Below are 13,711 nucleotides of genomic sequence, written 5' to 3' on the forward strand. Positions count from 1 at the left end.
TTTTCACCACACTGGTAATGGCAAAGTAATTGGTATAATATTTTGAATGCCAGTGATGATATTTATTCAAAATGTAAAAATACAGACCTAATATTAGAAATCAGTATGACAGATACACTCAAGTATGCAAAGATATTTGTACAAGGATATTCATTTTAGTGCTATAGAGAGACCTGGAAACAACCTAAATGTCTAGTAACAGGAGACAGGTTAAATGCACTATACATATCCATACAACAGAACATACATCTATCGAGAATGAAACAGGCCAGTACATGCTAATGTGTAATGATTTCCAGAAGATACAAACCTTTAACAGTGGTTATCTCCTAGGTAGGACACTAGGGGTAGGGTTAGAAATTTTAACCTTTGATTTCAAATATATCTCCATGGCCTGAAATTTTTAGTCATGTATTTACCATAACAAAAACTGAGATACACATATGGTATGACCAGCATTTAGAACCTCCAGACCAATAACAGCCAAGGAAGAAAGAAAACTAATTAAATTAAATTAATTAAATTTTAAATTAAGTTAAATAAATACCTAGTTATAGCTACCAAAGGTGACATTATTAACTAATTATAACAATACCAAGAAAAAATACCCACTTCCACTTAATTAGCTACTTCCTATAAAAACTTAATGAAATAATTATACCCACATACCAATGGAGAAATTATTCTTTGCTCCTAAATAGGAAATGGGGTAACCCAAGATTCAAGTCTGTCTTCTAATCATTATTTGGTCATAATACAAGTGAAATAAGAAATACAGAAAATTATGATGCAATAAGGATATACCAACTTATTATTAGCAGGGCAGGATTTTAATTTGTTTTTTCGAATATAAATGGTTCTCAAAAGAGTAAGGATACTAAAAACATGAGAATGTATGACTAAAAAAGTCTGCACCAAATCTAAACTATTTTTAATGACCCCTAGGTCTCAGGTGCTCTAGTGTGGTTCTGACTGAAGTTACAAAGTTGGAACCAAAGATCTGCTCCTTCCTGGTTCCTCACAAACCCCATCATGTAGAAATAATTTTGAAAGCAGAAAAAATATTTCAAGTATACATACCATCTGAAGCATTCCTTCAGTCCACAAGTTAGAATCTGTGTCAATTGCCCGCTCAAATATGGTCCTGAGAATGTACATCATGATATCACAGTTGAGAAGGTTAACCACTTTGCTGAAAGCAGGGCAGAATTCAGGAGGTGGTGGAGGTGGTAACGCTATAGTGATGGGAGATGGGCAGCAGAAGACAAACAAGTAATTTTTATTTGGGTTATCCTACATGCTAAATTGCATATGTCAAAATCACATATTATATGCAAAACAACAAATGATTTTTGTTACCTTTAAAGCACTGAACACAACGATGTCAAGGGAAATATAAGTTACTGTATCAGTCACCCAAAATAAACTCTATTTGCTATAAATTAAAAAATTCTATTGCCATTGAATAAGTCATATCTTAATATGAGGACAAGAATTAACAGATTCTTTGTACTTCCACTAGTTGCCCACCCTTAAAAAACAATGAAAACAAAAATGAAAAATACCATATGTTTTGCTGATATAAAAACCACAGAAAATAGTCAAAAGTAGTCTGTTCTGGGGCACCTAGGAGGTTCAGCTGGTTCAGCATCTGATTCTTGATTTTGGCTCAGATTATGATCTTTAGGCCTGTGAGACTGAGCCCTGCATTGGGTTCTGCACTCAGAGTGGAGTCAGCTTGTCTCTCTCCCTCCTCCTCAACCCCACCCCCTGCTCACTCTCTCTCAAAATAAAAAAAACAAAATCTTAAAAAATAAGTCCATTCAGAATCTCACTTTTTACCTTCATCTTTGTTTTCCTGTTTCCTCCTTTTTTTCTGCATATGTTCTGCCTACGTATCAAAAAACAAACAAACAAACAAACAGCAACTTTAAATATATTGTTTGGCAAACATGAAATAAATGTTTGATACTTTGAAGCAAGCAGGAAAGATCCAGGAGCCCACCAAAACACATACTAAGTATGTATTCAAAATGTTACCTTGTGCCAGAAATAAAATGACTATCCTAGGAAAAGCCACGGCAAACCAGATGAGTAACATCCCTTTTCAAGACTTTACTCCCCATTCTTCCAGTCTATAATACTCTTTCAGTGCCTAATGTTTATTCAGGGCATCATACTATGGGCTAGAAATTATTCATTCATATTTATAAGGACAAGTTCAAATATCACCCTAAATGATCAAACTTAACATTACCCTTAATGGGACAAATAGACATTATGTGCCTACTAATGTGAAACAATTTATTACCTATGTAATATTCTTGCCCCAGAAAGTTTAACTTAATTCTAACCATGAGAATACAATTAGGCATATCCAGAATGTAGGGTATTTTAAAAGATCAGTAGCCTGTACTCTACAGATAAATGGCAGTATTATGAAACACAAAAAATGCAAAAAGATTACCCTAAATTAAAAGGGACTACAGAAACATGACACCAAATGAAGTGCAGGATTCTTGACTGAATCCTCCTCCCCATGACACAGTGATAAAGGATAATTTCTAGTAAATCAGAAAAATTTAAATGTTCCCTGTACACTAGTAGACATTACTGATTCAATTTCAGTTTCTTGGGTGAGATAATGGCCTCTATTGGTGAGAATCAGTATGAAACTACAGAAAAACCAAGAAATTTTCTGTGGAGTTAGGAACCATAAAGGATTTAAGGCTTATTTACCGAAGAGGATATTTTTTCCTACCTTGCTATGCTGAGTTTTGGAATAATGATAAAAGTACATGTTGAAGTCTTTCAATGATTCATCTTTCAGTTCATAAACTCCATGGCCTGACACACCTGGTTTCCTAAACAGAAATATAGAGATGTACTGCAGTGTTGTTGTAGTATAAAATATTGACATAATAAGAACCTAAAAATTAATCCAACTGTCAAAATCTAGAAGAAATATGATCATTTATCAATTAGCTTGCTTAAACTGAAATGACTAATTTTATTCCAACAGTAAAACTAAAAACCTACATTGTAAGCTCAAAGTCCTGATAACAGCCAAGCTGTGTTTCATAATTAAGAAATTTAAGTAAATCTGAGAAGTTTATATTATATAGTCCCGATCTCATGCCCTACTTAATTTGCTAAGACTTTCTAAAATGGTAGTGAGATACCAAATTGTAGATGAAAATACAGTGTTGGGACACCTGGGTGACTCAGTCATTAAGCTTCCAACTCTTGATTTTGGCTCAAGTCATGAGCTCAGGATTGTAAAATGGAGCCCTGTGTTCAGCTTGTGCTCAGCGAGGAGTCTGCTTGAGATTCTCTGTCTCCCTCTGCCCCTCCCCCTATGTGTGAACGAGTTCACACACTTTATCTCTCCCCCTAATAAATAAATCTTAAAAAGAAAGAAAGAAAGAAAAAGCAGGTTTGAATTTTTTATACAGTACTATAAGGAAAAGCATCAAAGCCAAAAGAAATACATCATATTTGTTCAGCACATTAAACAGCTTTTGGTTTCTACTGAATTTTTAAGTGAAATGTGTTATTATTAAACCATAAAAAAAGCTACATCCTATTTTAAGTTATTTAAAACTAGTAATTTATTTATGAATATAATACTATAAAAAGTAGAAATTCACTACCAATAGGAACTTTTTGAATTTCAAGAACTGATCCACTTAAAATCTTATTTCCATTTCATGTGTCTCAAAGAACCAAAGAATTATAAAATCTCCCATTCAAATGTATACGGCTTTTTTGTTTTGTTGATGATTTCCTTCACCGTGCGAAAGCTTTTTATTTTAATGTCATCCCCCAATAGTTTATTTCTGCTTTTGTTTCACTTGTCAGGAGACATTTATACAAATGCTGCTATGGCCGATGTCAGAGAAATTACTGCCTGTGTTCTCTTCTAGGATTTTTATGGTGTTAGGTCTCACATTAGAGTCTTTTATCATGATATTTTTATTTTTGTGTATGGTGTTAATAGGTAGTGTCCAGTTTCATTCTTTTATATCAAGTTGTCCAATTTTTTCCCAGTATCACTTACTGAGGAGACTATGTTTTCCCCATTGTATATTCTTGCCTCCTTGAGGCAACATGACCATGTTAATTGTGCATTTACTTCTGGGCTCTCTTTTCTATTCCATCGATCTATGTGCCTTTTTTGTGCCAGTAACATACCATTTTTAAAAAATTAGTTTTATTCCGGTATAGTTAACAGTGTTATATTGGTTTCAGGTGTAAAATACAGTGGTTCAACAATTCCATGCAACACCTAGTGCTCATCACAAGTGCACTCCTTAATCTTCCCATCATATATTTCACCCATCCCCCACCAAGCTTCCCTTTGGCAATCACCAGTTTGTTCTCTATTTTCAAGTCTGTTTCTTGGTTTCTCTCTCTCTCTCTTTTTACCCCTTTATTCATTTGTTTTATTTCTTAAATTCCACATATGAGTGAGATCATATGGTATTGGTCTTTCTCTGACTGACTTATATCCCTTGGCATTACACTCTCTAGCTCTGGCTATGTTGCAGCAAATGGCAAGATTTCATTCTTTTTTTTTTTTTTTAAGATTTTATTATTTATTTGGCAGAAAGACAGAGAAAGGGAACACAAACAGGGGGAGTGGGAGAGGGGGAAGCAGGCTTCCTGAGGAAGCCCAATGTGGGCCTCGATCCCAGGACCCTGCGATCATGACCTGAGCCGAAGGAAGACGCTTAACAAGTAAGTCACCCAGGTGCCCAATTTCATTCTTTTTTATGGCTGAGTAATAACACCTCTTGTTTTTCCATTTATCTTTTGATGGATACTTGGGCTGCTTCCATAATTTGGCTATTGTAAGTAATGCTGCAATAAACATGGGGTGCATGTATTCCTTTGAATTAGTGTTTCTGTACTTTTTGGGTAAATATCCAGTACTGCGATTACTGGATCATAAGGTAGTTCTACGTTTAACTTATTGAGGAACCTCCAAACTGTTCTCCAGAGTGGCTGCACAAGTTTGTATTCCCACTAGCAGCGTGAGAAGGTTCCTTTTTCTCCACATCCTCACCAACACGTGCTGTTTTTTGTGTTTTTGATTTTAGCCAATCTGACCATACAGTTTTGGTTACTATCTTTGTTGTGTATCTTGAAATCTGGAATTGTGATACCTCTAGCTCTGTTCTTCTTAAGATTTCTTTGGCTATTTGTCTTTTGTGGTTTCATACAACTTTTAGTATTATCTGTTCCAGTTTTGTGAAAAATGCTATTGGTATTTTGATAGGGATTGCACTAAATCTACAGATTGCTTTGAATTATCTGGACATTTAAAAATATTAATTCTTCCAACCCATGACCATGGAATATCTTTCTATTTGTTTATTCATCTTCTATTTCTTTTATCAATAGAAAACTAAACTATTAATACCCTAACTGATCAGGAGCCTTACTAATAACATAATTAGTTGATTGATACATATATTTTGTATGTTAGATGTATTATATACTGTATTCTATAATAAAGTAAACTGGAAGAAAGAAAATGTTTTTAAGAAAATCATAATGAAGAGAAAATACACTTATAGTACTGTACTGTAAAAACTCCACAAATAAGTGGACCCATGCTATTCAAACCCATTTTGAAGGGTCAACTGTCTTATCATCTAAATCATTTAGTATCATAAATGAGTATTTCTCATACACCTGTCAAAGATACTCATTTCTTCAACAAACACATACCAAAGTGCTTATTGTATGCCTCTCATTTTCACCCTTTTTAATCTGTCCTCCGCTCTTGTTCTTGGGAGTTCAGGCAAGGAATTCAGAGCTTCTACAAAGTATCCAAAGTACAAGAACAAAGATTGGTCTATCTCTCAGAATAAGCATAAATATTAAGTACTTACTTAAATGTGGCCACTTTGTTAATGACATTCTCTAAGCCAGTTTCATTATTTTCCTGTTGAAACAATATTTTTGTCATTTTTTACCTTCATGTTATGACTTTTCCTTCTCTTATTGTGAACTGAAATACATTTCAACAACATTCTGGAAGTACTTTGTAAGCAATAAAAAAAGATCAACTTCTAATATAAAAAAAATGAGGTCTGAAGCCAATTAGCTTTGTTTTGAAGAACCAATTTCTTAACAGAAATAAAATCTATAAATAAACTGCTTACGGAAGAAATTTTATCTAAGTCTGTCCCCATATGTATATACATACACACACACACACACACACACACACACACACACACACCCGCCCAACAGTTCAGAGAAAAAAAGCTTTCCTTTATGTAATGTGTTAATCATCCACATCATTTAAGCACATGTCCATGCTGTACCAATACCTAAAACCAAGGTTATAACATAAATGGGACCTAGAGCAAAATACATGTAGATGCCCAAATATACATTTGATTCCGGCTTCTGCATTATAATAATTTTCTGATTGGCTGGAACTTTTCCTTAATCAAGTAATTTTTTTTATGAAGTCATTTAAAATCAGGATAAGGACAAAATCAAGATACCAAAGCAAGCTCACAGATCCCCATAGTTGTGCAAAAATTATGATATTTAACTTCCTTTAAAAACAATGCACTTGGTGGATGCCTCGGTGGCTCAGTCGGTTGAGCTGCTGCCTTCGGCTCAGGTCATGATCCCAGGTTCCTGGGATTGAGTCCCGCATTGAGCTCCTTCATTGGTGGGGAGCCTGCTTCTCTCTCTGCCTCTACCTGCCACAATGCCTGCTTGTGCTCTCTCTCTCTCTCTCTCTCTGACAAATAAATAAATAAAATCTTAAAAAAAAAATAGTAATGCACTTGGGATAAGCAATGAAGTTAGAGTATGCCCTAAAGCTTTCTTTTTGCAAAGTATGGTATGTACATCACTAGTGGTATGTGAAATTATTTTAGGTTGCACATAGTTACATATTCTTAAGATTTTGAATTATTTTAATATGAATTAGGAAAAAAATCCAGAATCTAAACCTACTATTTCACTGATAGGATTGCCTAGAAATATGCTAAGAAAAAATGTAATTTAGGGGCGCCTGCGTGGCTCAATCAGTTGAACACCTGACTCTGGATTTCAGCTCAGGTCATGATCTTTTAGGTCATGAGATTGGACCCCACATTGGAATCTGCACTTGGTGGGGAGTCTGCTTGAGGATTCTCTCCATCTACCCCTCCCCCCACTCTTGTACTCATGGGCTCTCTCTCAAATAAATACATCTTTAAAAAAAAGACATTTGGTCTCAGGGCGCCTGGGTGGCTCAGTGAGTTAAGCCTCTGCCTTCAGCTCAGGTCATGATCTCAGGGTCCTGGGATGGAGCCCCACATGGGGCTCTCTGCTCAGCGGGGAGCCTGCTTCCCCCCCCTCTCTCTGCCTGCCTCTCTGCCTACTTGTGATCTCTGTCAAATAAATAAATAAAATTTAAATAAGTAAATAAAAAGTAATTTAGTCTTAAAATGTATTAATAATTATAAAATTGGTAGATGGATATACAGAAATTAGGAAGGTGTTATACCAAATGGTTAGTTTGAGAATCAGTTAACAATGGAACTGGAAAAAGATACAAATATTTTTTGGGAAAAATGACCTATAGTCCAAGCTTATCTCTCTGCTTCTCCAGAACACCTTGATAATAGATAAGTCTAATCCTCTTTTAAGAATCATCGTTCTTGGGGCGCCTGGGTGGCTCAGTGGGTTAAGCCTCTGCCTTCAGCTCAGGTCATGATCTCAGGGTCCTGGGATCGAGCCCTGCATCGGGCTCTCTGCTCAGCGGGGAGCCTGCTTCCCCCCCCCCTCTCTGCTTGCCTCTCTGCCTACTTGTGATCTCTCTCTGTCTATCAAGTAGATAAATAAAAATCTTTAAAAAAAAAAAAAAAAAAAAAAAGAATCATCATTCTAGGTGCCTGGATGGCTCAGTGGGTTAAGTCTCTCCCTTCAGCTCAGTTCATGATCCCAGGTCCTGGGATCGAGCCCCACATTGGGCTCTCTGCTGGGTGGGGAGCCTACTTCTTCCTCCCCCTCAGCCTGCTTCTCTGACTACTTGTGATCTCTCTCTCTCTGTCAAATAAATAAATAAAACCTTTAAAAAATATTTTAAAAAATTAAAATAAAAAAAAAGAATCATTATTCTAATTCATAATTAGAAATATGAGACTCATAGTCTTTAGGACTACTACTTTGACTATCAGTATACACAAAAACATAAGTATCACCTGTGGTGGTGCTGCGAATGACACTGAAGGTCTCAGAGGCAGCAGAGACACTAACGCAGGCTCACTCTGGGATACAGGAAGACATCAAGCCTGGAGGAGATTACCAGTGGTCTAGAATGCTTCTATCTAACCTACCTTCCTTCCTTCTCCTGGAATCAGTCCTGACAGTCTTATGGCTCCCCCCGCTTTTTCAAACTCCCTCACCATTTTCTCTCACAGACAACATTCCTAATAAACCCTTACATGTTTTATCTTGATATCTGTCTGCAGATCCAGACTAATACACTACCCAAATAGTATTTCATGGAGCTCCCTTTTTCTCTACAGAAATTTTATTTTAAAGTTAACAAAAAGTCAAGGAGTTTCTCATTCTAAGATGTTTTCCAAACAGCTATAATGTTTCTAAAGTGTTCCTACCCAAAAGTTCAGAATTAAAGCTTATACCACTAAAGAATGGATAGTTGTAGATCTGCAAAACTTGCTAAATAGGTTTTCCTCAAACTTCAAAGTAGTTTCCAATTAACAAAAAAGGAAAAAAAATTCTATCTTAAGGTGAATGGAGTAAAACACAATATTGGACTTACATTCTCAGGTAAATTTTTGGCAATGGCACTATGTGGCATGGGTTCAATACAAAGCAAATGAATAATTTCTCTCATTGTGACCTCTTCTTTGGTTACATTTCCCACTCCAGGTACATAACGCTCTCCTAATACAAACAATGAAAAGGAAAAGTAAAACAATTATTTTCTGTTTAAATCTCTTCTACCAGGAATACTTATACACAGAACAAGGCAGTTAAGTCCATGAGAGAGGTACCAAAAATTATTTGCACATGTTCCTAAAATCTAAAGAAGTCTTTATGTAAAAGTCAGAGGAAGAGAAATGAAGAGATCTAAAGAACACAGGCTTTCTTATAATTTATACAAACATAAGTATACATACACATACTCACACATTATAAACAAGGCCCCTCAATTAAACTAGCATGTGTTCCTAAATCAAAAAACAAAGTACATGGCACGAAAGAGCAGTGACCATTGTTGAACAAGAGCTTTTTGAGACCATCTTCAATTTTGTCTCTACTTATTATTTTAAGAAAGAACAGTGAAAACTCAAAAACAAAATACTTAAAATAATATGTATCAGGAATGACTGGTGTTGCTAATGCCCACATGATCACACTTCCATTTTTCATTTCAATAAACTGCCAAATGGAGAGAGAAAAATAGCTAAGTTAACTATGGGAACTTCACCAGTGTCATATCACCTAATTCTAATTGCTAAAGAAGGCCTACAGTAACTGGCCTTATGTAACAACTGATTTTCAAAACAACATATATACCAAGTCCTATGATATTTATAACAACAGAAAACTTTTGCCTAAGAGATTTGATAAATTCTACACATTAGCCAAAGAATGACTTTTTGTGAAATAAATTCATTTCAAACAGATCACTCCTCTTAACATATGTAAAGCACTTTGTAACTTTCAATTTTCTTTACTAAAACAATCCCCCAGAAGTTCAGTGTTAGAAGGAACTTTAGAGACAATACAGATTAGCCTCAAATTTTACAAATTAGGACTCGGAGACCCAAAGAATATAGATGGCATGCTCTAGATAATCAACATATTATAAATAACAATAATGTATAATATATAATACTATAACATATAAATAACTAATAATACAATGTATAATATAACATGTAATTACTATAGAATATTATATAATTATATATGTTAATTATACATATATAAATGATATATATTAAATGGTTGACTCCTGAAAGCAAAGAACTTACTATACTCAAGAATATAGCAAGCATGAACTAAAAATCAAATCACATAGGAGGAAAAACCCAATAAATCTGGATAAACGCAGTAACAGAAAAATAATACTTACAATAATAAAACAGTAACAATAATAAAACAGTAAAAATGTAAAATAGCAAAAAATAATACAGTACTAGAAATTCTTCATATAGCATTCTAAGAACAAACATTAAAATTTCCCTCAAGTTTTTATAATTTAATAATGCATAGCATTAATTTAAAAATCTTTTATACATTTCCATCTCATTTAGCAATGAAGGTTTATCATACTTCCTGCTGAGACAAGCAGCCAGTAAATAATTAACTCTTTCACAACAAGTAAAATGAACCCATGTTTTCAGATTTAGTTAAAGGCAAGAATCCTCACCAGGAAGTACTAATGTAAAGCCATGTCTGCTGCAGTAACGTAAGAAATAACAGCTAGAATGAGAAGTTAAGAACTTTCACTTAGCTGATAAAACCAACAGACTATAAAATAGACCATAAAAAAATAAAAGTATGGCTAATATTTGCACAGTCATTTAACAGAATGACATGACGAAAATATATTTTATTTAGACCTATTTTACACTGAAATTTCATATGTAAATAAGATTTTTAGCACTCAATGGGTAAATATTTTTCATCTACATTTCTAAGTAGGATAACTGTATTCCAGACCTCTACAAACAAGACCAATTATAAATTAGGTATTGAAAAATAAAGACATAATAGAGCTGTGCTTTTTCAAAAGCTGGGTCTCTAAATATATCACTCATATTAGTCACATTAATCTCTAATATTCTATGCTACGTTTGGGAGACAAGTAAAATGATAAATTATAGTTTTTATTCATGTTCTCTCTAAAAAGAACTTATAACCTATTTCAAACATGTTTTAATCTTACCTACAATATAGATGAGGACTTGAAGCATTTCCTCTATTAATGTATTATATTGTTTAATCAAATCCTATTGAATCAAAAGAGAATAAATTAGTTACATATGAACCAAAAGCTTTCATAAGACATAGATTTCTGGATCAGGCTCATGGCCTATGCAGTCCAGTATTTTCTTCCAGACTACAACAGATTATTAGGTGAATAATTCCCTTTTTGGGGGCGCCTGGATGGCTCAGTGGGTTAAGCCACTGCCTTTGGCTCAGGTCATGATCTCAGGGTCCTGGGATCGAGTCCCGCATCGGGCTCTCTGCTCAGCAGGGAGCCTGCTTCCCTCTCTCTCTCTCTCTCTGCCTGCCTCTCCATCTACTTGTGATTTCTCTCTGTCAAATAAATAAATAAAATCTTTTAAAAAATTATAAAAAAATAATTCCCTTTTTGGACATCAAATTCCATTAGGTTCACAGTATCTGGTAAGTAGTAACTCAATAAAAATATTACTGTTTTCATGATCATTGCCATATAACCTTAAGTCAATAAAATAATTCTAATGATTTCCTTCTTATCTGGGTTGGTGGGGTGGGACAGTGGCTTCAAACAATAGATCCCAGTTACAGTGACAGTAGCTTTCCTTAATACACCTCTTACTTAAGCACTGTAGCAAATTACATACTCATTTTTCACTGAGTATAAAATGACTAAAAATTAGCTTTATATTTTATATACTATACTTTGGTCCTTTGCAACTAACTTCTAATGTAAAGGTATAAAATAACATGATTCATGAATTCAAAGTAAGGTAAGGACTCCTTTATAAATTCATATCACATTTCAAAGCATTAAAGGTATAATGAAACTATATAAGACAACAAATAATAAATTGTGAATAATATAACAATAAATGAAGAATATCCTTATTAAACAAAACTTTGACAAAAACAGAAAAAAATGTTGAAGGACTAGAAAGATACTTTACTATCAGAAAGGGGGAGCAAAAGGCCAATAATCAAGAAAACATGATTAGCCTCACTGCTAATTAAAGAACTACACTGGGACGCCTGGGTGGCTCAGTGGGTTAAGCCGCTGCCTTCGGCTCAGGTCATGATTCCAGGGTCCTGGGATCGAGTCCCACATCGGGTTCTCTGCTCAGCAGGGGGCCTGCTTCCCTTCCTCCCTCTCTGCCTGCCTCTCTGCCTACTTGTGATTTCTCTCTGTCAAATAAATAAGTAAAATCTTTAAAAAAAAAAAAAAAAGAACTACACCTACAAATGAAAGACCAGCTTCTACTGCTTCAGTGAAGAGTAAAAACACCAGTGTCATTACAGATGTACACAGTGGTAGACAGGGTAAATCTGAGTGACTTTTCCAAGAGCAATTTGACAATCTGTATTAAGAGCCTTAAGAAAGAGTACACTGTCATCAGCAAATCTACTTCTAAAAAGTTATCTTAACAGAATAATGTTAGGCAAGTGCTTAAACCATAAGGTTCAGAGACCAAAACACTAGAAAACCCCTTCAGCAATAGAGGACTAAGGTATAATGTAATCATATAGTAGAATAATAAGCAGCCATAAAAAATTATGATGTAGGGGTGCCTGGGTGGCTCAGTCATTAAGCATCTGACTTCCGCTCAGGTCAAGGTCCCAGGGTCCTGGGGTCGAGCCCGGAGTTGGGTTCCCTGCTCAGTGAGAAGCCTGTTTCTCCCTTTCCCACTCCCCCACTTGTGTTCCCTCTGTCGCTGTCTCTCTCTGTCAAATAAATAGATACATAATCTTAAAAAAAAATTATGATGTAAAAAATGATGTGCTTGTATATTTATTTAATGACAAGACAACATAAGCATAATATCTCATTAAGCAGAGAAAGCAAATTACAAAATAGCACATACAAAATGATCCAATTTTGGGGTTAAAAACAAACAAGACACCAAAACTTAAGTGATCATTTCCAAATTCAGTAAAGTCGCAGGATATAAAATCAATGTGTAGAAATGTGTTGCATTTCCGTACATCAACAATGAAGCAGCAGAAGAAGAAATCAAGGAATCAATCCCATATGCAAATGCACTGCAAACAAGATGATACCTAGGAATAAATCTAACTACAGAAGTAAAAGGTCTGTACTCTGAAAACTATAGAAACATTTATGAAAGAAATTGAAAAGGATACAAAGAAATAGAAAAGCATTCCATGCTCATGGATTAGGAAAACACACATAATTAAAATGTCTATACTAACCAAAGCAATCTATACATTTAATGCAACCCCTATCAAAATACCACAAGCATTTTTCAGTGTTAGAACGAACAATCCTAAAATTTGTATGTATCCACAAAAGACCCCAAAGAGTCAAAGCAATTCTGAAAAGGAAAAACAAAACTGGAGGTATCATGATTCCAGATTTCAAGCTATATTACAAACCTACTGTCATCAAGACAGTATGGTATTGGCACAAAAACAGTCACATAGATCAATGGAACAGAAGAGAAAACCCAGTAATGACTCTCAACTCTAGGGTCAAATAATCTTCAACAGAGCATGAAAGAATATCCAATAGAAAAAAGTCTCTTAGGGGCCTGGGTGGCTCAGTTGGTTAAGCAACTGACTTTGGCTCAGGTCAAAGTCAACTCCCCTGGAGTCCAGGGATCAAGTCCTGCATCGGACTCTCAGCTCCCCGGGGAGTCTGCATCTCCCTCTGATCTTTTCTCCTTTCATTCTCTTTTTATCTCTCTCTCTCTCTCAAATAAATAAAATCTTAAGAAAAAAAAAAAGAAAAAAG

At 34.9% G+C, this 13,711-nt stretch overlaps 1 protein-coding gene across 4 annotated transcripts in view; it reads right to left on the reverse strand.

The window, feature by feature from the left end:
- UBR1 (ubiquitin protein ligase E3 component n-recognin 1) overlaps positions 1-13,711 on the reverse strand; it is a 143,621-nt gene that overhangs the window by 61,454 nt on the left and 68,456 nt on the right. For all 4 annotated transcript variants that reach the window (XM_013055459.2, XM_004751218.3, XM_045067680.1 and 1 more), the window contains exons 20-25: positions 10,943-11,006; positions 8,804-8,928; positions 5,901-5,953; positions 2,762-2,864; positions 1,843-1,891; positions 1,081-1,235 (exon numbers count right to left, since the gene is read on the reverse strand). In XM_013055459.2, coding sequence (XP_012910913.1) covers positions 1,081-1,235; positions 1,843-1,891; positions 2,762-2,864; positions 5,901-5,953; positions 8,804-8,928; positions 10,943-11,006 — 549 coding nt within the window. The remainder of the gene's footprint in view (positions 1-1,080; positions 1,236-1,842; positions 1,892-2,761; positions 2,865-5,900; positions 5,954-8,803; positions 8,929-10,942; positions 11,007-13,711) is intronic.

This window comes from Mustela putorius, unplaced genomic scaffold (assembly GCF_011764305.1).
Source record: "Mustela putorius furo isolate JIRA1106 unplaced genomic scaffold, ASM1176430v1.1 tig00003898_pilon_pilon_pilon, whole genome shotgun sequence".
In the NCBI taxonomy this organism is placed as follows: domain Eukaryota; kingdom Metazoa; phylum Chordata; class Mammalia; order Carnivora; family Mustelidae; genus Mustela; species Mustela putorius.